We start from the raw sequence: 27,387 nt of genomic DNA on the forward strand, positions 1-27,387 counted from the left end.
TTGTGCTGGCATTTCTCTGAATCTCTTCTGTGCATGCTTCTCAATGTGACAGGTTACTTCTAAAAACACAGCAGGTATTATTTACATAAATATGCCATAGATGCATGAGGCACGTGAAGCAAAACAATTGCTTGGAAAGAGCCGAAAAGGACATGAATTCCTCAGCAGCGAGAATTTGCTTCTCATGTGAGATAAGCTGCTGTTCGTCCCCTTTGGTGTGTCTCTTTAACTGTTCAGCTGAACTTATTGTTCAGTGTGAACGCTACAAGCAGTGGGTAGACACAAGGAAGAGTCTGAAACACTCTGGTAAAACTGCTGTAATGTTATATTGTCTTGCAGAATCGGAACGTGCTTTAAGGGCAGAGACATTTCTTCTCAGAAAGAGTAGTCAGGCATTGGGACGGGTTGCCCAGGGAAGTGGTGGAGTCACCATTCAAGGAAAGGTTGGACATGGTGCTTGGGGACATGGTTTAGTGGGTGACATTGGTGGTAGGGGGTGGCTGGACCAGATGGTCTTGGAGGTGTTTTCCAACCTTAATGTTTCTGTGATTCTTTGTTACACTGATGAGAGGCTAGAGCCTGAACTGGAAAACGTCATGTGGAACAGGGTCTTATCAGGCTGCAATTTGCACGGTCCTGCAGTTTTGCCACCTAACCTAACCCATAAAAGTGGCCTAAAAGAAAGCTGGAGAGGGACTCTATCAGGGAGTGTAGCCAGGGAACAAGGAATAATGGCTCTGAACAAATGGAGGGGAGATTCATATCAGATCTGATGTGAGGAAGAAATTCTTCACTCAGAGCGCAAAGCGCACATGGAATTAGGGCTGAAGATGCACCTTGCTTCTGTTCTTTTCTGTAAAGAATAGAATGAAATTGCCTAAAAAACAATGTTAAAAATAAAGCCAGGGCACAGGATGGGAGGTGCAGGACGGTCCCTGTGGTTAAGGGGCAGCCTTTCTCTCTTGCAAGCCAAATGGCCCGGGGGAGCCAGCCCCAGGAAAGGGGCCCTCAGCCCCCCCAACCCTCCTCCTTCTTCCAAGTGAGGGCATCTTCCAGGCCAGTCCCAACACAGCTGCCTTTGGGCACGCATGGGCCACTCCATCGCAGAGGCTTGCTGAGGTCACAATGGCCACCCCTGCCCCGCCTTTGCTGCGGGCCCTATAAAACAGGCCCCCCTGCAGCTGGCCACCGCTCGCTCAGCGACTAGGTCCTCCGATAGCCAGCGTACGTGGCAGGAAGGAGACTAGGAGCAGCAAGGCGAGAAGCGGCCCTCCTTGGTGTGCGAGGACAGCTATGCCGTCTGAAGAATCACCAAGAAGGAGGGCAGCTAACATGGAGAAGTGTCATGGGCGGAGGTATAGCACCGGCAGCACGAGAGACACCAGTGCTCGAGAGACCTCTGGCGCACAGCCCATAGACACATTTAAGTGGTACCACTGGTACCGCAACAACGCGGGGAACAGGCCGCCCCCTCATCCACCCTGCGACAGGGGGCCCGGGCCGTACCAGTGGCGCAACGGTGGAGTGGTGCCGAGGCAGGAGCATCAGGCAGAGAGCCGCACGGAGCAGAGGCGTGCCCATAGTCGGCAACACAGCGTGGGACCCAGGCACAGCCGTAAAACAGACGGCAGCATCGAACCCGTGCGTGAAAATCAAGCCGAGAGTGGCATGGGTCCTAGGGGTGGAACTGGTCGACCCCCCTGGTTCGGCACCCTGGCCTGAAAACATTCCGAATGGAAGGCATCCCGTTTGGGCAGTCCCAGGCAAGGACTGGCTTATCCTTCTTCCAAGCACCGTGGAGCCCATGGAGCTGAATCCACGAGGAGATGTGGAGGAAGAAATGGAAGTGGATCCACCTGCGCCAGAACAGACCTGGGACTCCCGCGGCATGTCTCTGCTCTCTGCCATCCAAGAGCACCGACAGCATCGCAGGAGTGCCCGGCCAGCTCCCTACCTGTCGTCGCTCAGGCTCCATACCAAGCATTAGCTTGGAGCCGCCAAACACCACGGACATCGCGCAGGCTTACCTGCAGGATGTCCCGGCAATAAAGAAATCTGTTGCCAATTCTCAGGGCTTGTGTGAGTGCTTCTTTCCCAGAAGTTTAGTGGGTGACATTGGTGGTAGGGGGTGGCTGGATCAGATGATCTTGGAGGTGTCTTCCATTGCAAACATTGAATTTTCATTATTCTACGATTCTAGGGAAGCCTTGGCTTCCCAAGCCATGGAGAGTGGTGTCCAATGAGCTGCACATCCCAAGCACGGCTGGAGGAGGCTGCGTTGCTCTGCTCAAAGAACCCCGCAAGCAGCACCACACGCTCCTAACCTTCTTTCTCCATGCCATTCAGTGTTTCATGGTATTTTTTTTCTCCCATCCGTTGCTTCCTAACATAATTCCAGTTATTTAACATCTCTGCTTGTGAGACCTTCCAGGCTCTTACCTATTTTCTTTACCTTCTCTGAACCGTTATATTCTCCTTTGCCTTCTCCACCCCAGCGTGTCACCATTATCCCAAGTAAGAGCCTGGCAACCAGGACATTATTCCCCATGCTTGTCTTTACTGCATGCGAACTCCTTCCTTGTTTTCAGCTGCCTCACATGTTTGTGCCAAGATCTATCCAAAGCTGTCTAAAATCAGTTACTTTTTTCTTCAGTTACTTTTTCTGAGTTGGTGTGGTTAATTTAAAGCTGTCATGTAGCTCTCTGATTTGCATTTTTTGCTTTTATCTGCTCTGAACTTTGCCACTCTGCTGCCTGTTGGTGGAGCATATTTAAGGTCTCCAGTTTTCTCCTGCTTTCACCTAGGAAAATCGTATTTATGTTCATCTGCCTCATCACGTCTCACCCTTGTTTACACTTCTCAGTTGATTAATAAATATCTCTGTGACTGCGATACACCGATAACTCTGGTTTTGCCTTGGTGAAAACTATTTTCTACTTTCTGCCCTACTTTCTCACTTGCTTCTGCAAAGACTTTACTTGGTGACTGTTTAGTACCTAGCCTCTTGGGAGTGGGCCTGTGAAAGTCTAGATTGCATCAAATATTCTCCTTTTGTGTAGTATTTGCTTGACAAATTAATTGTAATGTTAGAGAAACATGTGTTTCCTCTCTGAAAACCCTGCTTGCTAGAGCCTAACATCACCAGCAGCCTAGAATAATATTTGTGATGAGCTGCAGGAGGATGGGAGGGATTTAAATGATCTGTGTATAGAAAGGAGATGTGACTAAAGCTATGATCCCAGGGTATAAAACACTGCTCTGGAGAGAATATAATTTTCTTTCCTGTGGGAATGTGATCTTCCTACTTCTGTTTCTGTAAAAAATCACATCAACTGCACGAGATATGTAACAGTAGTTGACTAGTGTCAGTCTTCCTGTATTTTCTCCAGATCAGATGTTGTGAAGGTACAACATTTAGTATCTTGTAGCCTTTGAATGAGTGCATTCTTAATAAACAGTTGCACATCTTTACATTAATTTTCCAGAGGTGCTTATGGCTTATGTGGCATTTGACAGCATTTTTGGTGATTTAATTTATCAGGGAGGCTGTTGCTGGAGACCTGACTGATAGCCTACAATATACATGAATTCAGAACATCAGAATATCTAGAATTAAGAGAAATGATATAATTACATTTCTTGGTGCTTGGCTGTGTCTATTACTTTGCATCATTAGCTGATGCTTAAATAATCTTTTTTTTTCTTTTTACTCTTATGTAGAAACAGGATGTGTGAACTGGAACAAAATACTGGGACATGGGGCTGTGTACTTGACTGTTTTCAACTGCACTTGGTTCTTCCAGAACAGCTGCGAGCTCATGCATTTCTGTCTTCCCATAGTTATTTTTTTACTTTATCAGAAATGTTGAATATAATTGGTATATTAAAAAAAAAAAAAGCTTTAGGGTTGATCCACGTGAACTAAGATATAAAAATACTATAAGACAGAGCTTCTTTTCCCCGTGCACTGTCAGTGGAGCTGCTAGTGTTGGCTTTTATTGCCCCTTTCTTCTGAGTGTCTGGTTATGCAAGCAGTATCCCAGGTGGATAGTATTTTGAGTACAAACTGAAGTGAGCCATCTTCTTGACTATGCCTAAGATTATTGCATGAGGGTTGGGACACATGTATAAATAATCTCTGATGCTGTTGACTGATGATGAGATTACAGGTGGTAATACAGCAGTTTGCCTCAGCGGGCAATTGATGGTTCTTCACTGAATTATAGCTGTATCTATAATTGGTCTTAAATTTACAGCTGTGGAGCCCAGTGGCGATATTAAGATATTAATGCTTCCCAATGGCAACACTAAGATGCATTTGCTGAACTACTTGAAACTGTCAGAATACTTCAGATACTGTGAAATCTATGTTCTTGGTAGCGTACAGGCTGATGAGATCATAGAATGATCGAGGTGGGAAGGGACCTCTGGAGTCTGTGGTCCGACCTCATGCTCAGAGCAGGGCTAGCTTCAAGTAGCTGAGGTTGCTTAGGCTCTTTGTCACCTGAGCTTTGTAAATCCCCAAGGAAGAAGATGGCACAGCCTCTGTGAGCCCTGCACCAGAGCTGCCACCCTTCTAGTGAGACTTTTTCTCATATGTTCCATAGGACTTTCTGCTGCTGCACCTTCTGCCCGTTGCCTCTTGTCCTTTTGCCATACTTCTCTGAGAAGTCTAGTTCCATCTCCTCCGTACCCTACCTTTGTCAGAGAGTACAGCCATGTAAAGATGAAAATAAGTTTGTCTCTTTCTGGAGGCCAGCACTGAAGTTGTTTGAAGTACAGTCTGATTTTCCTCGTTTATCTTGTAGGAGTGAATCAGGAGACCAGAGTCCAGTTCAAAACAACATTAGAACAGTATAAGCATTTAACAACAGCAGCAATCTTCCTCAGTGGTCAGTTAACCTTAGAGGTACACGTGCCTCTGCATGCTTTCCTGTCTGCATTAGAAGTTTGCTGCTTGCTGTAGCTTTGCTCTCTGTGTTCCCAGAACAGCAGCAGAGAGCATAGCTGGGCAGCAAGCCCAATTTAAAGAAGTTCTTTTGAGGGTCTTGAACTCACCAGTGATACTTAGACATCACTGCCTTGTGTTCAATACCCTTTGCAGCCTGCAGGCATTGCAGCTTGGGTCTTGTGCTTGCCAAGAACTACCTTTGCCTTTCTTCCACCAGGTGGTTGCACCAGGTCCCTGCATGCAGACCTGGCTCTCCCAGGCTCCTCCTTCTCTATTCAGTCTTCAGTTCCTTTTGCAGAGCAGCACAACTTCAGCAGAACTGGAGGAGCGTGCCCTTACTGGGCTAACACATCACTAACAGGCAGGGGAAGGATGCTCGTCCAGGTTTCCCACTTCTTGGGCTAGTTGCTTGGCTACACTGAGAGCACAAATGTTTTAAAAGAGGGAAATGGGACGTGCTCAGATTTAGGATGGGCCAAGGCATCTACTTTCAAATGCGTCAGGTCTGGACTGGCACACACCCTGGTGACACCCTTTTAGCTCTGTAGGGGACGTGTTCGGCATTGTTCTTTTGAGGGGACAAAGGCCCATACATAATGTAGGAACAAAAGCTGTCTGCCTGGCTTTGGGGTCTGCTCAGTGGACAGGGACATAGGTTAAAAATTGCTAGTGGAAAGCATCTGTCCTTGGTTTAGGCCATGGTTGTCCCAGCCCTGCTGGATGACTCTAGGAATGTTGCTTCTCTAAGAATGCCCATTTCTCTATTTATAAAATATGATTATGGGGTCGACCTTCCCTTTTCACTCCTTCAAGTAAACCTGTTGAAGATCTATGTGAGTTTTGCATGTCTACTGCTGCAGACTTTTTATTCTGCATCTTTTTGCATTGATCACTGTGACTGAAAATTGCTGCTTTACAGGTCAATCGCTTTAGTAAGGTGGAGGACCGAGCAATCTTCATTACTGATCGACACCTTTATAAGATGGACCCTATGAAGCAGTACAAAGTGATGAAGACCATCCCCCTCTATAATGTAAGTACAAGGCCTGGAGAAGCTCATCTCAGGCTGTCTTAGTCATTGGCAGTGCATCTACTGTTTAGCTCCATTTTCTGATCTACAGAATGGAAGAAGACTTTGGTTTACGTTTTTTATGTATTTAATAGCTTTAAAACACTTAAGTACAATTATCTACAGCACTGATGGCTCATGTTAGCTTTTAATTTTGGTGCATAAAATAAAAGCTAAAAACCAAACTGCTTATTGCACTTTCTTCTGTTTGTTCTTCTATTTTGTTTTTTATTTGTTGTGCGCTGCAAGATCTTGGCCCCATAAGAGGGCTAGCATTTCACAGTGGCTTAAGACACAATTTCTCTGTCTCTTGGGGTTTGTTTGATCCTTTGTGTTGATTTTTTATATATATATATATATTTGTTCATGTTTAATGTAAATCTTATCAAAGCTAAATTCAGAATTGTAGTGAGGTATCTGGCCTTCGGGGTAGCAGAGTTTAGCTGCCAGTCACAAAGAAGCAGATTATCACTGATAGGAAGGGGGATGGGAGAAAAGCTCATTTTTAGCTCTTCAGCATCCTGGAGTGTGGATTCAACTGCTTGTTTGTTTTCCTCAGCCTGAGGTAACACCACTGTGATTATCTTAAACCTACAGAACCTGGCTGGGTTGCTTGCAAATGTCGTAAGCAAATTTGTTAGGACGTTTGCATTTGAAGAAATAATAAATCCGCAGGCCCCACGTTGCTGAAAGACTAAAGAAGGGATTAGGGTAACAGTAAAACCTAATCTGCAAATGTGGATGGAATGATTAGCTCAGGTTGCATCCTTAATGTTGGTTTTATTGGACCTCTTCTAACGTCCTTGGTGGTTACCCACCAAAGCTGCACACTGATTGCCCACTGCAGTATGTGGAGTAACTGCTCGCCTGCCTTACTTATTTCCCCTAACAAGAGAATCTGTTTTAGCAAAGCAGTGTGACCATGACAGTGTCTCTTGTTTTGAAAAGATATTACTGCCATGTATTTAGCAGCTGCAGGTCATTTTCCTAAGTTGATGTTCTGTTCTACTGACGTTATCTCTTAATTGTACAAAATGAAATTGTCAGCAGACAATGCTAAATGACTAACTCTTGCTTGTGCAAACAGACTTGTTAAAATCTACAGCAGACTGCTCTTTCAAGGTGGGTGGATTTTTTTTTCGAAGAATCAAGGTGAGCTAAGGTAGACAAGGTAGAATTTTGTCTGTCGCAGTTTCTCACTGTTAGTTTTCTAAGCTGTTACTGTATACAAAATAGTTAGGCTAGTGCAATTCACTTGCTACATGAGTAATTGTAGGTAAAGCTGTATTTATCTCAGCTATAGAAAAATCCCTGCTTTCCCTGTATGTCTGTAATGCAGATGGGTTTAAAGGTGGAGCTGTACGTTCAAGTAACAGAGTAAGACCAGGTCACTCTGGGAAGATCTTTTCTGTTGCTACTGGTAGCCTGAACATTTTCCTCTGAGATCCTTAATGCATTAAAAAATAAATAAAGGATGAAGTACAGTCTGTTTGGAAACATCAGCTTCCTGTTCCTAACTCCAAAGAAGCTGGAACACAAATGCACTGCAAAAGGAGCCAGACACTTAACAAACCATTGTCCTGGATCTGGCTGGGATGGAGTTCATTGTCTTCCTAGCAATGTGGATGAAATTTGGAGGTTGCCTATAGGAAGTCTGTTACTTAGAAATGTTAGTAATTACTGTTTTTTCACAAGACATGTATGTCTGAAATGGAGGATCCATTCACACAGGGTGAGTGGTGACTTGGCTGTAGCATGGGCTGCCTGTCCATCTCCTGGAGCAGCAAAGCACTTAAATGTTCTGTGCATATAGGTCTCTTGTGACAATATTTGAATTTCTATAGATAGGAATCAGCTTTATCTGTAGATCTGCGATTATTCCCTTTTCCAGCCTACCCCTAGGCTTCTTGACTGCAGTTTCCTTTACCTGAGCAATCACCAAGAGCTCCTGGGTTACTTCCTATGGGAGGAGTGGGTCCAAAAAACCCCTCAGTGACTCACACAGGTGCCAGTCTTATTCCAGCCTGGAAGTTTGTCTGATGAAAACAATCTTTGGTAAATGCCGTAGTGATGTATTTCTGCTCTGCTGGCCAAAGGTCCTCCTTTCACCTGCTTTCACTCCACTGTGGTCCTTGGGAACACAAGAAAATCTGTGGGCACAGGGATAGGGGTGGCATCGTGGTGACAGGGCACGTCCACTGATCCTATTGATTTGCTGCTGACTCCTCTCTGAGCAGCAGGAAGAAGAGAGTTTGGAAATGTATTTGGTTTCTATATAGTATGTGAAACACATGTTTTTTTCACTAGGATTTTTCGAGCTAAACTCCTGCTAATGATCAGTGCTGTAATCCAATAGCTTTTCCCTTTTCTGGTTGTGTTTTATGTTGTGTTACTGAGTGATTTGCATACGTGTTGCCTGCTGCCTCGTGTGTGCTCCCTTGTTTTTCTGCACGCCCAATCTCTGCCTGCGTGGGAGCCCTGTGGCAGCGCGCAGGGAGGTGCTGTAAGTGGCCGTCCGTGATGCAGATATTTGTTCCCTTTCGTAGAAAGAACAATTGTTTGAACTGATACGAATATTTCTGAGAAGCCAAAGGGTAATAAATACACTGGTCTTGGTGTTTATCGGATTATCAGGTATGTCCCACCAGAAAGGTGCACGCTTGCTGGGGAAGATGGATTGCCCTTCTAACATGTAAGGGTGAACCCAGCTGAAATTCATCTGCCTGTTAGCTGTGCAGCTTGCCATCAGCATTTCTGAAGCACCCTATCAACATGGCAACATCCTTAGGGATGGTGTTTCCATGGAAATCTCATCGGAGACAGTCAGCTGATGTCTGTTCCTACCATAAACTTGTTTTCGGCTGAAGGAATCGCGCTATAGTTTCCCATCTCCTTTAGCTATGTTTACTTGTAAATGGTTTAAGCGTAGCCCTTAATGTATGCCTGCTTGGATTTCAGGTTCTGCATTCTTATTTCATACCCTGTGTAAGAAATCTGTAATTTCGTGCAAATGATTACAAAGCAATAACTTTCCTTTCAACCCTGACTGTTTCACTGGATTGAGCTGCTACTTTGGGGGATTTTTTGTGTGCAGCTGTTCTGGCAGTTGCTTCAGAAGTACCACTGTACAATTATCTTTTTATTCTTACCTGGAGAAAAAAAGAAACAGATAATGTCAATAAGGAATTAGAAGATGACTGAGCAGCAGAAAGGATCTTACGACTGCCTTTCCCAGTACAGTGGAGAATATAATAAAGGAAATTCTGTGGCTGCTGAGAATTTTTTTCTGATCTGCAAGCAGGGCTAATATTAGTGCTTGTAAATACTGAGATAAGCACCTTCTCTAAAATTATTTCTTTTGTATTATTTTTATTTGTTCAGATAGTCTTGTGAGGAGGGGCAAAATAGGAACATTTTGAAGGGCTCATGGACTTCTAACACAGTTCTTTTAAATATTTGATGTTTAAATAGCCTTTTCAAATTCAGAGATTTCAACTTGTTCATCTTTCATACTCGGTACACATTTAAAACCTTGATGGCAGTAGTCCCAGTGGTGATATTGTGCTCCCAGGATGTTATCTAAGCATGCAAGTTAATTTTAAGGGACACCGTAAACCCAGGCAACTGTTAACGTGTGTGCATGAAGAGTAGCTTGTTTTGAAAGTATTTCGTAACCTTAAAATACTGTGAACGGTAGAGAATAAACTCCACCTGTGTTGGGTATGTGCAACTGGTAGCAGGAGGTCTCTGCTCAGTGCCTAGAATATCAGCAATAACTGTCGTCTGTTGTGCTGCAATAATAAGCCAGCAAAATGTGAGCGACTCTCAACTTGTGTAGTGTTTCATCCAGAAAATAGGGCACACACCACACTTCTGCATGCTGGCTGTGGCATGCTTTTCAGGGACGACGCTGCTGTGTGGTATGTGGTAGACATCCGGAGCTGTAACAGGTTTCTTGGAAATAATACATGGTGCCTACTAAACCAAGCATATGGATTTAGGCTGTTTCTGAGAGATTCATGCTTCTGAAAGTACTGCATACTCTTCAACTCGATCTGTGCTAATATGCTTTCCAACACAGGCAGTGGGGATACATAGAAGGCTCTTTTTTTTTTTTTTCTTTAAAAAGAGGATGATGAGATTTTGATTACAGTAAAACAGTGTAGCAGTGCCTCTTGCTTTTAGGAGAATGTGGCTTCCCTCTGCCTGTCCCTGGATGACTCAAAAGAGTTGGGTAGTCCTTTGGTGGACAAGGAATGTCTGTTCTAGTATCTGTTTGTATTAATCATTCTTTTTCCTTTCTCCCTCTAGCACCAGTTTGTAAATGTACTTGCCTCTTGATTTTTCTTTTTGCCTCCTTATATTTTGTTTCCCTAGCATAGATGCATTTTTTTTATTTTTTATTTTTTAAATATTCACCTGAATAGCCTGTGTACCTAGACTGCCATTCCTAAATTTTTCCTGCTTTTGCTTTGGGAGATGACAAGGACAAAGCCTTTAATGTACCAAGTAGCAGTTACTTAGCAGACCAAAAAGAAAAAATCTCTTTTTATTTTGTCAGAACAGCAAGACATTAATCCATGACTAAATACTGGAATCAACACGGCTTTGTGGGGTTTGCAACTTATATTCTTCATCAGAATGTTTGGGCTTTCAGTAGATTTTGTTCCTGTGTTGTCTGCATATCATTACATTCCCGGAGCTGTGTCTGTGGATTTGAGCAGAGGAGATGGTTGTTGGCCAGACTGATGGTTATTGTTGGCTTCCCTTGAAAAGAAAAGAAAACAAGCTTGTGGATCTGCCCCTGAGTGATGTGGTGTCATCCAGGGTGAGATTTGGGGGAGCCTCATCCCTCCTGGTGCACTCTGGTGAGCGGCACGTGGCGCTGAAAGTGCAGAAGGGCACTGCAGGACCGCGCCGCTGCTAGCAGGAGCTGCTCCAGGGAACGCAGCCTAGGCGGCAGAATTTCCCTGCATTTTAGCTGGGACCATTGACTACCTCCCCCCCCAAAAAAAAAAAAAAAAAAAACAACAACAAACCTATTGTTTCACTTGTACTTTGGCTTGTGGGAGCAGTATGGTGAGCTTGCACGTTGCCATTCTCCAGGCACTGCTCTCGCTGGTAGAGGTAGAACTTGAGAGGCAACATGGCATGCTGGGGTGGAAAGAGCTGGTCTGGCCCTTAGCAAAAAATATATCAAAGTGTATGACGTTGCTCTTGCTTTCTCTTCACAGTTGATAGGATTGAGCGTCTCCAATGGAAAGGACCAGCTCGTGGTCTTCCACACGAAGGACAACAAGGATCTCATTGTCTGTCTCTTCAGTAAAGAGCCATCTAATGACAACAGGATTGGAGAGCTGGTGGGAGTCCTGACGAGCCACTTCAAGAGGTCAGTGTTGTTTGGATTGTGCTGAAAACTCAGTCTAGCATGCCAAATCAGAAACTTGCTGTGAAGTCATTTTTATGTCAGTCTTGAGTTTTATCTGTGTTACTTCGCTGTATTACTAGGGTACCAGAGCAGCATTTTTCCCTGTATTTTTGGGACATACTTTTTAGCTACCACACTTTGCTTGCCACTTTGCTTGCCCCTTCTTCCTTCCCTATCTGTGCTTATTAGAACATAGATGTTTGGGGACACACATCACTGAAGATGCATTCTGAGTGTGTCACAATGTCTCATAAACACGTTTTAAGGTCAAGCTCTTCATATGTAAAATTAGGATACAGCTATTCCTTTCTCAAATTGTTTTCCCTGCCACTAGTGTCAGTAGATCATTTAGTGCTTGAGCTGTAAAATGTTGTCTCTGAATCCCTGCAAATTGTCTCACTTGCAAATCACTGTGTAAAATCTGTTTTAGTGGTAGACTAAACACTTACGTGGTTATCTTGCATTGAGCTTCTTGGAGGTACAGCTGAACTAGCAATAATCACCTTTATAGTACACAGCAGGTTTGGGATTGCATAGAAAAGCTGCACAGCAGTCATTGCATTGCAGACAATCACATAAAATTAACTCTGTAGAGAAATGGTCTGACAGTTGGACAAACCTTCAGAGTTCTTCTCTTGCTCCTCCAGAACAGATTCTCATGAGAATCAATACTGATCAGCATCACATGCAGCATTTGGGTTTTGCCATTCATAATATCGTGCTTCATTTATGATAGACAAAAAGGAGTCTTTATAGGTAAATACTCATTTGGAGATGCAGGTGGCAGGACAGTGAGTGAATTTGTTATATTAGGTGCCTGGGTAATTTTTTACATGAACTCGAGAAGAGCATGCTGATTTAGCCACTTGTGTCAGTACTGCTGGAGATAGGTGCCAAGTTCATCCGAAATTAATTCTAAGCATTGGCATAACTTGCTTTGAGAAATTCAGCGCTGAAAAGCAACAGAAAGCATTCTCTTTTTTTTTGCGTTTACCTCAATATAGTTTAATTTTCAAATGTAGCTACTCATGGAGGCTCAGGAGGTTATGGGAATACGTCTTGTAAAGCAGCACGCTTCCTTTCAGGAGTCCTGTGAAGTAGCTGGATTTCTTTCATGTCTGATGTGTTTTGAACGCAGGTGAAATCTCCAGCTGATGCTCTTCAGTGCCTTAACAAGTCTGTAATGTTGGGAAGAGCTGTGAAACTGTTGATTGCACCCCAGATCCTGTATTCTCAGTGTTCAGACTTCCCTGTTTTGCTGTTCCTTTTCCCTAGCCATTACAACAAAGCACCCCAGCCTTTTGTCATGCTCAGACCATTGTGGGGACTGGTCTAAAATACTGAGCCTTTCATATAGGGGTATAAACTATTGATTTTCGATTTCTTGTACTGATTTAACAATGACATTATTTTTAAAAAGAATTAGTTTTAGTTTTTATCCATCTAATTAGTTAACTGCCATTTTATTACAGACAGTACTGTTATATGCTGTTTAATCTTCACTTACTACAGTATCAGTTTTTTTTTTTTATTGTTTTAAATGAACTCTCAGCACAGCTGGTTAAATGGAAGTGTCTGAAAGTCACTTTTTCTCAGATGTCTGGTCGAGGTTACAGGTTTAAGGATAATGTACAGGAACAGCTCATTTGCCAAATATCCAAATGTCATGGTTTTCCTCATCAAAGCAATATCTGTAAATCAAAATAAAAGGGGAAAATTCTTGTTTTCAGCCAGTTTCAATTTTCTAAGTGTAAAAAAATCCTGTCTGTGAATGGGATTAGCTGACCCATTGCTCGAGAGGCACTTTGGGAATTCCTCATTAAACAGGATTAGCCGAGAGTCGCTGTGTGCCTCATGGCAAGTGTCAGGTTTCCCTGTCCTGCCTGTCAGGAGGTGCTTGCTGTGACAAAGTGGATCCAGCAGTAAAACCCTGTGAAAGTCAGGTGGCTGCGTGACCCTGGATGTGACTTCAGAGCGGTGCTACACCTGTGATGTGCAGGGCGGCTTCCTTGGGTGGCAGCGGGGTCTCACATAAGGTCCTCTGCAAACGTACAAAGTAGTTTCCAGCCATCCTGGTCCCAGTCCTGACATCTCCATTAGGAGGTTTTAGCAAGGGTGAGGTTGCACAGGTACCCGTGGTTCCATGTAATACATAACAATGTTTTAAATACTTGTGTGATAAAATCGTTACAACTCTGACAATGTGTACTAACGTATAGGCAGGACTAGGAGGAGACTGGTGGTGACACCTGTGCTAAGGATGTCTAGACCTTCTCATTCAGATGCTTTGTTTGATTCCTAGTGGTAGTTTTCACACTTTCAGGTTGTGGTCACAAATGAATACGCTTTTTAGTGTAAAACTAACATGAAGCTTCTATGAGCTATACAATTTGGCAGCAGCAACTCTGCTGGTTAAGGTGTTAGGGAACTGAATGTAGTCGAGCTAATGGGTGTTTCAGTCATGTTTGTAATTTGGCAGCTGTTATTTTTTTAAACAAAGCAATTATTTAGCTAACTGAATTCCCAACAGAAATAATGGCAGAGCTGGCTGAAATGTTAATGCTATGGCCACAGTGTACCAGCAAGTGCTGGAGCTCATGTTCAGGAAAAAGGGACCTGAGAAGCTTTTCCAGGAGTGAGAGTGGATGTAAAAGGGTGAGGGCTATCAGCCAGGAAAGGACTTATCTTCTCCATCTTTTACATCGAAGTTGCTTCAGGGTCTTTAAGCCTTTAGAAGACTTCTCCAGGGGGTCAAGTCCAGTGTGCTGAGGACTCTTTCTGGATGTACTTTGGAGCTGTACTTTGCCAGAGAAGACCTGTTTCTAGCCTGTTTTCACAGCACGAATTCCTTCTCATCCTCTGGTGGGTCTCACACTGCCTCTGTCAGCTCCCGTCTGGTTCCTCCTGAAGTGTGGAAGCATTGCCAGCTGAACACCCGTGATGGCAAAGGCAGCTAGGATGTCATCACCAAAGGTGACCGAGACCCATCCTTTGTTTCCAGGCATTGTGCTCTGTTCTGCAGTACACTCAAAGAATTTTTTGTTTATGTCTGGTTTAAACACACATGGTATTTTCTGTTCAACATGCATATTGATCTAAACTGCATGGGTATCAGTGGCCAGCTCTCTTCAGTGTTTCTGTTCCCCTAATCCCTGCATTGTCTGCAGCCACAGCCACTGGTTTTCTTCCAGGATTGCTGAAGGGAAGGAGGAGTTAAAAGAACAGTAAAAAGCAATTCCTGCAGAACTCCAGCAGAAAATCACTTGCCTAAGGATAGTTTTATATTTTCCATTCTGCTTTGAGACCTGTCAGCCAATTTTAATCATTAGTGCTCACTGGATTAATTTTCTTTAGTTCTGAGTTCTTAAACAGGTATGCCTTAGAGCCAATTGCCTTGGCACTGTTACACTATTGACCATACAGTAATTCATAAAAACCATGTCAGGCTAAAGGCGACAGGCTGTAGGTTTCATTAGAGTCAGTTATCCTGTTCTTCTTGCACACAGGGCTCTTTTTGGCCTGGCACGAAGGTGTCTTTAGGAAGATTATGTTTCTCAGCTTTCCCTTTCACATGCATTCAGTATAGTAATTTTGCTCCATCTGTGCATTTCATGATGTTATATGAGATGGTAGCGGTTTGTTTGATTGTGGAAGCAGAGAGGCTTGGTTATTTGACTTAGTGGCACATATGTGTATATTGTATGTATGTAATGCAGGAGTGTGTGTGTGTGTATGTGTGTATACATACATATATATATATATATATTTTAAATATGGACAAAATCTGTCTCATCAGCCTTTCAAAATAAACTGAAATACCAACACGTTAGGTGTAAGGTGTGTGGTTTCCCCAGGCTTCCTTATTAAGCAAGATCTGCATAGGGCAGCACATCCTTGCAAAAAGCCTCTTTCTTTGCCTGCCCTCAGCAGCATGGTGGCATGTAGGGGATGTATGTGGGATTACAGCTTTATTATGCTAAACACTGTAAACAAACAGATCCTGGTGCAAGAGTTTGCTGCCTAGGCAGACCAGGGAGGTGGAAGGGGGAGAAGCAGCATCGCATTGCACTGGGGAGCAGAGGGCTGCAGTGGTTGTGCTTTTTGCAAGGTTCCATGCACACCTCCAACGCAGCCACTCTGGTTAATATATATCCACTCTGTGTAGACTGGCTGTGCTTTAAAATATTTCCCAGAGTGGTTCTTGAGACTATATTAGGTAATGGCCTTGCTTGATGTGTTAGAAAGCAGCTAATAGTTGTGATCTGGCTGTACCTGGAAGTTCTTGAAACGGCTGCATTGAAATGGAGTAGTTGTGAAGAGAGAAAATGAGAAGAAAAGTGCACTTCTGACTGCTTTTCTAGTGTTCAAAGCTCCAGCCATAAATATTTGTTAACGCTGGAATTGCTTCAAACTTTGTATGAGTGCAGGATGCCCCCAGTCCCCCTGAACTACATAAATTGAGTGTCAGAATAAAGCCTGTCCAGAATTGCGGGCAATTTGGGGAGGATTAAATATATTTGGAACAGGAGAACTCACAAATGGTTTTTTTTTCTGAATTTTGTTCTTCGTAACAAATCAGGTTGTGGCAAACAAAGCTTTCTGCAAACACATTTAAGTGGAAGATTTTTAAATTTGCTATTATCTTAATAGCAGTGTTTAAGGTTGAGCTCTGAGAGTGCTGCCTCCTGGGTGATTTTTGTTAATAGCATGAGTGTTTGCTAGGTAGATGGAAAGAAGCAGTCTGTAAATGCACATTTTCAATCCATTGTGCAGGAGTAAGGATGAGCATTTTATACATTTTTGATGCCGTCCATTAAAAAAAAATCAACATGATTTTATTTTGCTTATTTAGGAAAATCAGTCCTCAGCCCAGTTATGAGCACAATCTGGAACACAAATCATTAAGCAGGAGAGCCCAGTTTGTTTAAAATCAATTCAATATTTTTTATTTCCTCCACTATGAAGAAACAGACCTTCCAGCTCAGGCCTAGGTGTCACGCAAGAGGTTTAAAACACTTTGATTTATCATAAAGATGCTCTTTCGTAAGGAAACTCCATTGACTTTAATCAGCTTAACATTTTCCCTTTGTTTAAAAAACTGTTTGCCTTTCTCTTGTAGAAACCTTATTAACTGCTGAGACTTAGATTTACATGTGAGTTAAGACAGAAGCATTTTTTTCTATAATTGGTGACCACCTCAAAGAGACAATGCCGATGAAAACTCTTGTTTCTTTGGGACCAAAGGGAAGGAAGAGGAGTCCGAACTGGTGTTTGAAAATCCATGGGTGATAGCATGCTCTTAACCAGCCATCCTTACTCCAAGGAAATAACCATCCCTCATAAGGCAGAAAACCTCCGCACAAAGGAAGGGTGTTACAACTGCTGGTATCAAATTAATCTGTCACTTAAGCTTTGTGAATGCTGCGAAAATTATCTCTTGCTGACAATGGGTGTCAGCAGCGCCGGCAGCCAGGCTCGTGATGAGCACTCTTTAACTGGAAGTTTCCATCTATACTGGGGGGTTCTCGTAAGCTAGGCAAGATCAAAAGGAGTTGAGCACTGCTTCAGAAAACCGGGCTGGAAACAAACTGCTTCTAAATTGCTATTTAATGCGATTTGTCATTTGTCACCACTGCCAACTAACCCATGTTTAGTTCTGATTCAGCCGTGCCAGTGGCTGACACCATTGTTATCATCGGCTGAATTCTGACAAAGGGCTAGACTTTATTCATATCAGATTCTTCTGTAACGTTTTTTTTCAGTGCTTGAGTGGAGCATAAATAGCTTTGTTTTTATACAGGATTTCTATTCATAACTTCTAGTAAAACGCTGCTGTTGTCTGGGAGGAGCCCTAGCCTGCAGTTAGCTGTCAGCTTCTAAGCACCAGGTACTCAACCCTGCAGCAGGGTGGTGGCAAAAGGAAAAACAATTTCCTTATTCAATAAAGTACATAAAATGAAAAATAAAATAATAAAAGCTTAATTTCTCTAACCTTGTCTTTGTGGCTTAGAAAATTTTTCTAGGATTTAGCTAAGGTTTGCCTTTGGCTAATTTACAATCTTTATAATCATCTCTGGTAATTCCTGTGCAGGTTTGTTAACCACACAATTGTAACTGGGATTAAGAAATGACAGTTTTTCTTTGGAGAATACATTGTGTAGATGAAAGATTTCTTGCTTTTGGTGACTTCAGGGCATGAATAGGAGGAGTTCTAGCACCATGATGAACTCTTAATGTTCTCTTTTTAAATTTTTTATTATTTGGGAAAGTTTTCTTCAGCTATTGATGCTACCGAGTTTATCTAGAGAACTGCCGTGCTAGAAGGGAACTCATTAAGGCAGTCGGAAGAGGATTGTTTCCCTTCTTAAAACTCATCTTCCTGATGCTGTTGCTGGAGCAGAGCTCGTTCACTGTCTCTGACATGGGTCCTGAACCCCCTGACCACGGAAGCTTTCCCTATCTCACATCCTGGTGGAAAAAGTAGCCTTTTGTTATACTTCTCAATACATTCCTGGCACAGTGCAAATAACTTTGTCTCCTGCAGTCCTGTATTTATGTTGAGAATAAAGTGAGCTCTGGAGAGGGGATTGGGCTCTCAAGAGAGTGAGTTTAATCTTTGCTGCAAAATTTTGAGTCCTTTATTTGCATACTTGACCTCTAAATCTAAAAGTCAATTCTTTTGTCTGATAACGTAATAGTAGCAATTTATTATATTTTATGATATTCCATTGAGTGTGAAGAGTTTTACTGGTCAGCTTTTCTTTCCCAAGTCCTACTCCCATTGTCAACACAAATTCTCTCTGAAATTCACTGGAAAGAGAACACCGCTGTGGCTGAAACACATTCAAGTTGCACACAGTTGTCAGTAGAAGGTAACTGATACTGTCTGTTTTGTAAAGAGCACCTAGATGCTAAAGCTCCAGGCAGGAGTTCGGGGTCCTCCTGGGATGGATGGAGATCTTGGTAGACAGAAGTTACTGGAGCTTGATGTTCTTTGAAGGAGATGGAATTTCAGTGTTTGGGTGCTTGGTGTTTTCTGAAGTTGTTTTGTGTAGAGGTTATTGAGGAAGTGTTCTTCAGGGCACATAAAATAAATAAATAAATAAATATTGATTACTTCAAAGATTTAGAACCATTTTTTTGCTGTAACCATAATTCCAATAAAAACAGTTCCTCAGTGACCCACAGTTCCTCTCCAGCCCCAGTTTGATGTGTCATTAACTGATGATGTTTTGTCTTATTAGCCTTTTCAAAGTGTTATTTGAGGTGCCCAGTTCGTTCCTCATCCCCAGCTAGTGGATGCACTGAGTTAAAATAGATGAATCCTTTTTCTTCTTGGGCTGTCTATGGCAGTAGGGTGAAACCGGAAGGATTATTTGTGTTCTGGCGGGAAAAAAAAAAAAAAAAAAATTTAGATTATCAGAAGCTGTGTTACATGTTTTGCATGTCCTAGAATAGAAAATTCAAACCCATCCTCCTCCTCCTCCTCCTGCTGTCTAGGTGTTATAGAAGCCATCATGCTTCCAAATGTGAACATTTTAATATTTCAGAGCACTTAACATTTTCTCTGCCCTTTTATGGGGCTCTGTCCAGTTCCCTACTGTCCTTGAGAAATTGATGATCAGAATATAGAAATGATTAAAGAAATCACAGCTGAGCAGTAATCGTGGTGCAGCAATGTGGAGTTTCTGCATTCTCCAGCTAGCGCACCAGCCTTCCCAACTGAACTTCATTTTTGATGCTGCGTGCTGTGGATTTTCCCCAGAGAAGGTATCATTATGTGAACAGCTGAATGGGAATGTTTCATCTTACCAAAAAAAAGTTCCTTACGGGTTTTCTGCTGTGTTCAGTGTATCAATTCGTACACCTTCTGACCATATTATTATTTTCAGTCTTAAACTACAGCGCTTGGCGTTCATCCAAGACTCTGAAAGTTTGAAGCAAACCATTTCCTTGCCCAGCGTTAACAAACAGACATAAGCAGAAAGCATCTTCTAAAAAGCCATTGGTGGTGCACACCATGCAAAAATCCCAGGTCACATCTCAAAGCTGAGCGCGGCGCTAGAGCGTTGCGCGGGAGCAGCCTGACGTGGAAGAGTTGCGCTGCCAGCTGTATGTATGTAGCTGCACAAGGAAAGGTTGTAAATACTGATGATCTTGCTGTTGGTTTAATTCTCAACCAAAGCATTGGCTACCTGCTGTTCCAAGAGCCTTTCCTCTCCAGTAAACAGATGGCCCCACATTGGCTGTCCCTACCAGGGCTTAGTTTCACCAGCAAGTCCGTATTATCAAGCTGTCAAAGGACCCATCTGCCCCGAGCAGCTGTCCTGGCATCCGCCGGCCTGCGTGCTGGGAACATCCCCGCTCCACAAATCTCAGGCATATAAAACTTTTATATTTTTGTTTTATTTGGGGAGGGGTTGTAATTCATGCCATCTGCCTCATGCTTAAGCAAAGAGACACTACGTTTGAAAACAAGCTACTAGAGAAGTAATCTTCTACACTCCCCTTGTAGTTTGTAGTTTGCTGTAACTAGACCGAGCGTGTTTTACTTATCTGTTTTCAAAAAATGCAGATTTGGACTCAAAATGAATACAGATGTATTTTTGGTCTAAACACAGAACTCACTCACATCCCTGTGCCTGCTCTTCCACTCGTTGTGACATCTCGGCCAAATGTTTAACCTGTTTCCTCCCCGTTAGGTGGGATGCTGCTGCTGACCGGCCACGTTGGGGTTGCCAGCATCCAGGAGCTGCTAGTTACAAGTCTTTGGAGATTAAAAATGTCTCATAGGTGATGGTTAAATATTAGCATGAGTTGATGTGTTCGCCATCTGTTTACAGTGAGTCACTTACGGGGTAGTTTTCTTCTGTGTAGTCTCAATACTTCTGATTAAAGGTGCTGAGTTTGTCGGCTCTGTGGAGCAGCAAATCTAGACCCAAGCTTCTGGACAGCTTTGCCTTTTAACTGCACGTCTTCAACTTCTGAGAGATCTGCTAAATATCAAAAAAGATGTGTTTGTGAGGTTAAGGACAAAAATTATTTTCAAGGGTTTCATATTTTTAAAGGGGTGGAAAAATATTAAAATGGACTTCCTAGTTTAATGTTTGAAACAAAGGGGTAGTATGTGCATTTTCTCTTGAAGTCTTTAGATATTTGATAAACTTCATCAGAATAATTTCTGTTCTTTTTCACATTCTTGTATAAAATAAAATATTGTAACAGTACATATTAATGACATTTTCCTTCCAGTTTCCCATTTTATAGCATCTTTGGCAGAGCCAATAATTTCTCCTTTAAGCTTGCTTTCTTTCTATTTATCTATCACCCAGAGCATTTCATCTTGTGAACTCAGTATTTGAATTATTCTCGAAAAGTTGCCCTGTTTCTGAGACTGCTTTCAAAAGTAATTAGTGACTTTTGCGCATAACTACATATTTATGGATAGAAGGTTGGTATTGTTTTGTTCTCTAGAAAGTGTGAAGCATCTGTCCGATAAAATCTGGATGTGGTAAAGAAACCTAGCTTGGTACTTGATATTTTTGAAAATGTCTAAGGAACTTAATTTTTAAATGGAGACTAAAATTTGGTAAAATACTGGGTCCCAAAAATTTCTCCTAAAGACAAGGTCAAATAAATTAGTAATTTAATGTGGCTGTACTAACCTGACTTTGCCAACAACAAACTAACCCCCAAAGAATCACCTTTTGATTCTTGACAAACTTTACAGCTTTTATTTTTTCCTTTTACAGTGAATTCAGGACTTAACATCTGAGCTGAAGTTTTACAGCTCATGTTAAAAAGCAGTCTGGAAAAAGACAGTACAGTCTGTGGGATCAAATTCACAGTATAAAATTGAAGTATATCTACTTAATATATTGCTCTTGGTGTATTGCTCTCCTTATAAATTTTCCCTTTCCAGCTTGTAATTCTGCTGCTGTGTTTCTTACTCTAATATCTGAGAGAAATATGTGCTCGCGTGTTTTGTCCATGGCTCTAGTCTAGTGTGCCAAATTCCTTAAAATAATGCTGTGTTGGTTTTTATGTAATATCAAAAAGATTTGCATAAGTGTAGTTATGATAAATTCTGCGGTTACTTTTAATGTCTTGGCTTCATTTCAGTCCTTCAGATCCCTAAATCAGTTTTGATTTGCCATTGCTTAAACACTGCTTTTTTCCTCCGCTTTTCAAAAGAGAGGTGTCAAGAATGATCCGAGGTAAATTTCCTTATAAGAATGAAACTGTTTGATCCTGTCTGTCGCTCAGTCGTTACATGTAATAATTTACTGTCCAAATAGTATGTTTTGATGCTAAATTAAGTAGGAAGGCTAAAGAAATACAGGAAAGGAGAGAGCTGGTGTGGAATCCCCATTCTGCATTTTGTACCCAGTGCCAGAACCTCCAGTGCCTGTAGCCATGCTGATGGGTGGTCTCTCGTGCGGGGAAGGACTGATGGATGGTGTCTCTTGCTCCGAGGGCTCTCGCATCCCAGCAGGTGCCTGTACTCTGGGGAAGATGGCCTTGGGTGACCGGATTGTGCCCTAGAGGGCTTGTCCGTTGGTGATGCAGTGATTCGGTGTGTTATACAGCAGTGCTGAGGACAGGCCCTGAGAAAAAACATCTGGCTTTCTCTCTTAGAAAGCAGAACTTCTTCCTTTCCAAGGTGCTATCTCTGGCACCCCACAGGGAGCAGAACAAGGTGTAGGGTTGCGCAAAGGGTTTCTCCTTCAGCAGCGTGTGTTACCGTGGCTTTCCATTGCTCTTCATCAACTTCCAGTGGAATCACGCGTGTGCTGCATATCAGTGTGCTTGTTTGGGTTGGGTGGCACCTTCGAAGCATGCAAAGTCCTCAGGAGCTCATGTGCAGGACCTGCAGGGCATGAATCCCCAGGAACCCCTCTGTGGGGGATGCTGCACATCCCAGGAGAGCTGAAGTTGGGATAAATCTGTCCGGTGGCTCTGAACCCATCGCTTAGCTGGAGCTCAGGCATTTCTGTCCCCAGACGTGGTTGCTGGATTGTGCCTTTGTGTATCACGGGCTCCAGAGGACAACACTGAAAATGAGCTGTATTGTCCCTGATTTTTTCCGCACCATGCTGCAGGGGGAGCAGTCGTAGCACTTAGGGATGCTTGAAACAAAATCCACGTTATAAAATGTCACCTTAGAGAATCTAGCCTTAAAATGTGCTGCTGGTACCAGGCTAATGGGGCACATCATAGTTAGAGCTCTGAAGCCTGGAAATGATCAAAGTGATACACTGTTTTGCCTTAAAACCTGTTGTTTTTTTTTTTTTTGAGGCAGAACATCAAGTACTCTGAGAGATGTATGTGGGGAGAGACTGCAGATGATCACAGCACAACAGCTGCTTTTCTTTGGAAGAACTAAATGAGTTCAAACCCAAATGGTGGTGTTTGAACTGCTGCAAGGAATGTCTGCCGTAACCATTCCATTATTTAAAGCTTTGGTCAGGGGCTCCAGCGCTTGCCCTGCTGCCCTGCTAGAGCCAAATCACGCCGTAGCTGCCTGCTGACGAGGCTCCGCAGTGTCCTTTGGGTGCTTCGGCTTGACCTGCCTTTTCCTGGGAGCTAAATGAGAGCGGCTGCGATTATACATGCCTTCGGCATCTCCGCAGCCTTCAGTGGACAGCTATTACGGAGGGAAAAACAATGAGCCGTTTTCTTCAAATGACACTTGGTGGTTTGATAAATAGTTGGCAAAATGCACTTGATATGATGGGCTCGTTACCCGTTTGCCCACGTACCGCTAGGCAGGAGGAGAGGTTTTGCTTCCAAAGACCTGCCCTCTCTGCAGTCTGCAGCTTGAGCTGGGGATGAGGGGGTGCTTACGCTCTTCTATTACAGCTGGTTTTCGTCAGGGACTTCATTTGGCCGCTTCAGTGCCAAAAGGTAAATGAGACAAAACCGAATCAGGGAAAGCCCAAACAGCACCTACTGCTTCCACCTTCTGATCACGTCAGATGTTGCACTCTGCCTCTAAGGTGGACAAGTTTCTGTTTTCATTGGCTTTTTTTTTTTTTTTTTTTCCACTGATGAGGAAAGATGAGGTGGAAGTTGCTACAAGTATGCAATGGGCATGGTGAACAGCCAGGTACTCAGCCAGGACCAGGAAACTCCTGAAATGCTAAAACTTTCTAAGCCACTATAGTGGAGAGTCATTTTCTGCAATGTCCATCTCTGCTCACATCCCTGAGGACCCTGAGAAAGCTAGCACCGTCTGCTCTCAGACTACTAAACAATTAAGCTTTAGAAACAACGTGCTAGTTTGTTTTGTTAAGGCAGAGCTGAGTGGGATGTAAACTGCAATTTGAAATAGCATTACATGTCTCCTGCGCATCTGAAAATGAAACCAAACTAGTCTCTTCTTCCTGTTCATGCAACCACAATCCAGTTTTTATTGAATATTTGGGAATATCTTGCACTGGCGTAAGCTGTTATTTGTATTTTTCCTTTTTTCTGCCCTCTCCAAGCTCCCTCTCCTGCTGAATGGCACCAGTGCCACTCAGCCCTTGCAGACTGGCAGTGCTCAGTGCCAGAGGGGAAAGCGCTGCACAAACACGGGACCTGAGCAGCTTGCAGGGCTGTTCCTGCTCTGAAACCAGCGGGGTCCTGTGCCGCATACAGCAGGAGAGAAACATCTTGGAGCCAGCGTGCTGCACCTGGATTCCAGTGCGAGAGCATCACAGAGCGCTCTGCCATGAAGGCTTTCAGGAAATGGCAGATGATGGCTCGTCGTCCTTCTTCTGGGGTTTGAGCATCCGCTGCAGTTTGGGCCTCTATCCACACGGTGAAGCTATTCTTCTGGGCTTGGCACATCCCTCCATTTGCGGCTGGCCTTGGCTTCCCAGCGCAGCAGCAGAGAGGCATGGTAGGAGGCAGCTGCTCTCCCGGGCATCCTGCCTCTCCTTGTCCCATCCCTCCTCTGTCCCACCCTTACGCAAGCACACAGTGATCCCCAGAGCTTGTGGAACAAAGGGACCGTTTGGTTTTCTTTTCTTCCCAAACCTTCCTCGTTGTTTTGTTTTGTTTTGTTTTTTTCTCCAAACACACTATTCAGCAAGGCAGGGGGGGTGTTTTAAGGTTGATTTCCCTAGCTCAAGAAATCCAAGGGTGGGAAAGGGAATTAGAAAGAGAAGGGGATAATGCTGCAATTACATTAAAATTCCCTTGGCATAGAATCCCAAGCTACATTTTCCCATATTCCTCATCAGCAGACCTCTACATACCCATTTCCACAAGGCAGAGCAAGCAGCTGCTGTGCCTGGCGAGTCCTAGCGATGCTCTGCATACAGCTCTGCTAGCAAGCTCATGTCACAAGCTTTGCCCATGGCAGAGGTAAAAAGTTGGCTTCAGAAAGGTAACAGGCACACATTTTCTTCTAAACGTGATGCCCATCTTGCTCCTCTGAGAACTGTTTACTCCCAGCACTAGCGTTTCTCTCAAATAAGGACTCCAGTGGCTGACAGCAAACAAAAACAACAAAAAAAGATCCATCTTGATCATATTTACTGCTGACCTACTTAAAATCCTCTTTCCTCATCCCTTTTAGTGTGTGCACTAAAATGCTGGCTGGCTTGCAATCTCCAAGGAATTGCTAGCAGAATGATAATGAATGCGAAATATGGGCCCTCATTTGTTTAACAGTAGTTTATGAAAAGAAATGTTTTTGTTGCATCATTTAGTTTTTTTCTGTTTTTTTTTAACTTGTGATGTATTGTTCCCATCTTTGGTCTCCCTGCTCAGAAGCCTTTGTGTTCTGATTGCAGGCAGTGTTGTTGTTTGAAGAGATGCCATTAAATCACAGGATGCCTTAATCTTTTCATTTTTGAGGAAAATTAGGCTTCTAGCTTCTATCCTGGAGAGTCTAAGCAGTGCTGTTAAAGGCCTGTGTTGAGCATCATTTTTTCTGGTGAAAATGATCCAACAGAGGTGATTGTTCAATAAATGCTCTATATTCACTCCGGTGTATTTCATGGGGCTATTGTATTCAGGTTTGCAGTCCAGGGTAGAAAGTTGAAATGACACCAGCATGGTGCATATTGCACCTCTCGAGTTTTCTTTTTCCTAGCTGTTCCTCTGTACACATTCTTTTAGAGGAAGGCTTGCATGCTTCTGGGTATTTGCTCACCCACACATCAGGCCAGTGTTGCTAGAAGGAACACAGTTATCTTAGCATGTGCTCATGTCTATGTGGATACTGTGATTAAACTGTCTTTTTTGGATGCTCACAATTGAATGCATACATGCTATGGCTAAATTGATCCTACCATTATAAAGGATATCAACAGGATGATACAGACATCTATTGAAACACGTGTACAAGGAATCACACCTAAAGCACTCCTTTCTATTGAGTTCAGTTTTTATAACTGGCATGTCATGTTTTCATGCCAGTCTAAATTCCCTTATCTCTAATCAAAATGGAATTTCTAAGCAGCTGCATAAAAACACAACATGAAGTTACCACTGGGTGGCTTCTGCATTTGTTGGCACCTGGCACCTTTGCATTATTGGAGCTAAGCCGTGTTGTCTTTAGGCACACACAATAAAATAAGAATTATTTGGACTGCAAGAAGTTTGTTTTCTCAAACTTCTTGAATCCAGAAGTTTGAGAGTCTTTTACATTAGGGTTTATTTTCATGTGTTTCCATGTCTGGCATGTATGAGATGCTAAGGGAGCATTTACCATCTTCTCCCAGACAGTTCTGGGTCACTGCTGCGTGCTGCATTCATACGGCTAGGACGCTGCTTCTGTGCTGTCCCTACAGGAGGTGACAGTAATGATGGAGATGGGGGGAGAGGAGGTAATTAGCTCCACCATACTGGTAAAACCACTCAGAATCTATGGAAATTAATTCAGTTTCTGGCTCCAGGGCACTAGCTTAAAATTAGACTGTAAGTAATGTTTTGTTCTCTTTTAAGTAGTGAGGAGGAGCTGGTAGGGACAGCATAAACACGAAAACAGTTTCATGCTGTTGGAGATGCAGACTGCTGATTCAGGAGGAGGAACCTCATCCCTCAGTGCAACTTCTTAGTCAGCCCCTGCCTGTGGCTGTTGTGCACTGTCCTATGGGTGGAATAACTTCTGCGTGATTAGTGCACTTTATAAAGTGAGCTAAAAGCCTTTGGAGTGGGTGCCACTGCCTCGTTAGGGAAATTGGGGTGCATGTGCCTGTTTTCAGGCACGGCGTGATGATCCTTGTCGCTCTTATATGTGGCGCTTGTAAACGGGCAGGAACTAAATAGGGATTGAGTGGAATAGCCGCCGGAAAAGTTCTTGCCACGAGACGTGGCTCACTGGGAGGAGGAAAATCAAGACTGCAGAGAGAGGAATAAGTGTTTGCCTGGGTCTGTGTCCACAGGAGTTAATCTGGGCAGATTAAACAGAGTATTTAAAAGTATACAGTACAAGCAGCAGACAAAACATGCGGAGGGAAACAGCTTCAGTGTTGTTGATAGGAAAATCTTTGTTGCAATCAGTGAGCTTTTAATGTATACCGCCTTCATTGTCATATAGGACAACTGACCTTACAGCTGTGCAGACTCTGATGGCTGATTTCACCTTAAAATGCACATAGAGCATGTTCCTCATTAAGACGCATTGATCAGCAGAAGTGTCTTATCTCCTTATCTTCTTTAATTTCACTTAATCTTCCAGAGCCTGTGGTATAAATTAATATCCCTAGTCCACAGGGTGCCTTGCATAAAGCATTTTTACATATAAATGGCACAATATATCATGTAACAGAGATGTGATTCATAGGCTATTACGTGTTAAATCTTAGGTGGAAACCTTGGCTAACTAATTTATACAAGGTAATTAGATCCTGAATTAAATGCACAAAGGATTGTTTTTCCCCTTCTTGCTTTTCCTTGTGTGAACTCAGATGACGAGCTGATACTGGCAAAGAGGAAAGTGTT

At 43.1% G+C, this 27,387-nt stretch overlaps 1 protein-coding gene across 3 annotated transcripts in view; it reads left to right on the forward strand.

Annotated features, from left to right (window-relative positions):
* Positions 1-27,387, forward strand: part of MYO1D (myosin ID) — a 160,812-nt gene that overhangs the window by 92,251 nt on the left and 41,174 nt on the right. For 2 of the 3 annotated variants that reach the window (XM_035566850.1, XM_035566851.2), the window contains exons 20-21: positions 5,871-5,984; positions 11,255-11,409. In XM_035566850.1, the coding sequence (XP_035422743.1) occupies positions 5,871-5,984; positions 11,255-11,409 (269 nt within the window). Of the gene's footprint in view, positions 1-5,870; positions 5,985-11,254; positions 11,410-12,586; positions 13,177-27,387 lie in introns of those variants that run through there. The other variant, XM_035566852.2, reaches the window with a different exon arrangement.

This window comes from Cygnus atratus, chromosome 25, assembly GCF_013377495.2.
Source record: "Cygnus atratus isolate AKBS03 ecotype Queensland, Australia chromosome 25, CAtr_DNAZoo_HiC_assembly, whole genome shotgun sequence".
NCBI lineage: Eukaryota > Metazoa > Chordata > Aves > Anseriformes > Anatidae > Cygnus > Cygnus atratus.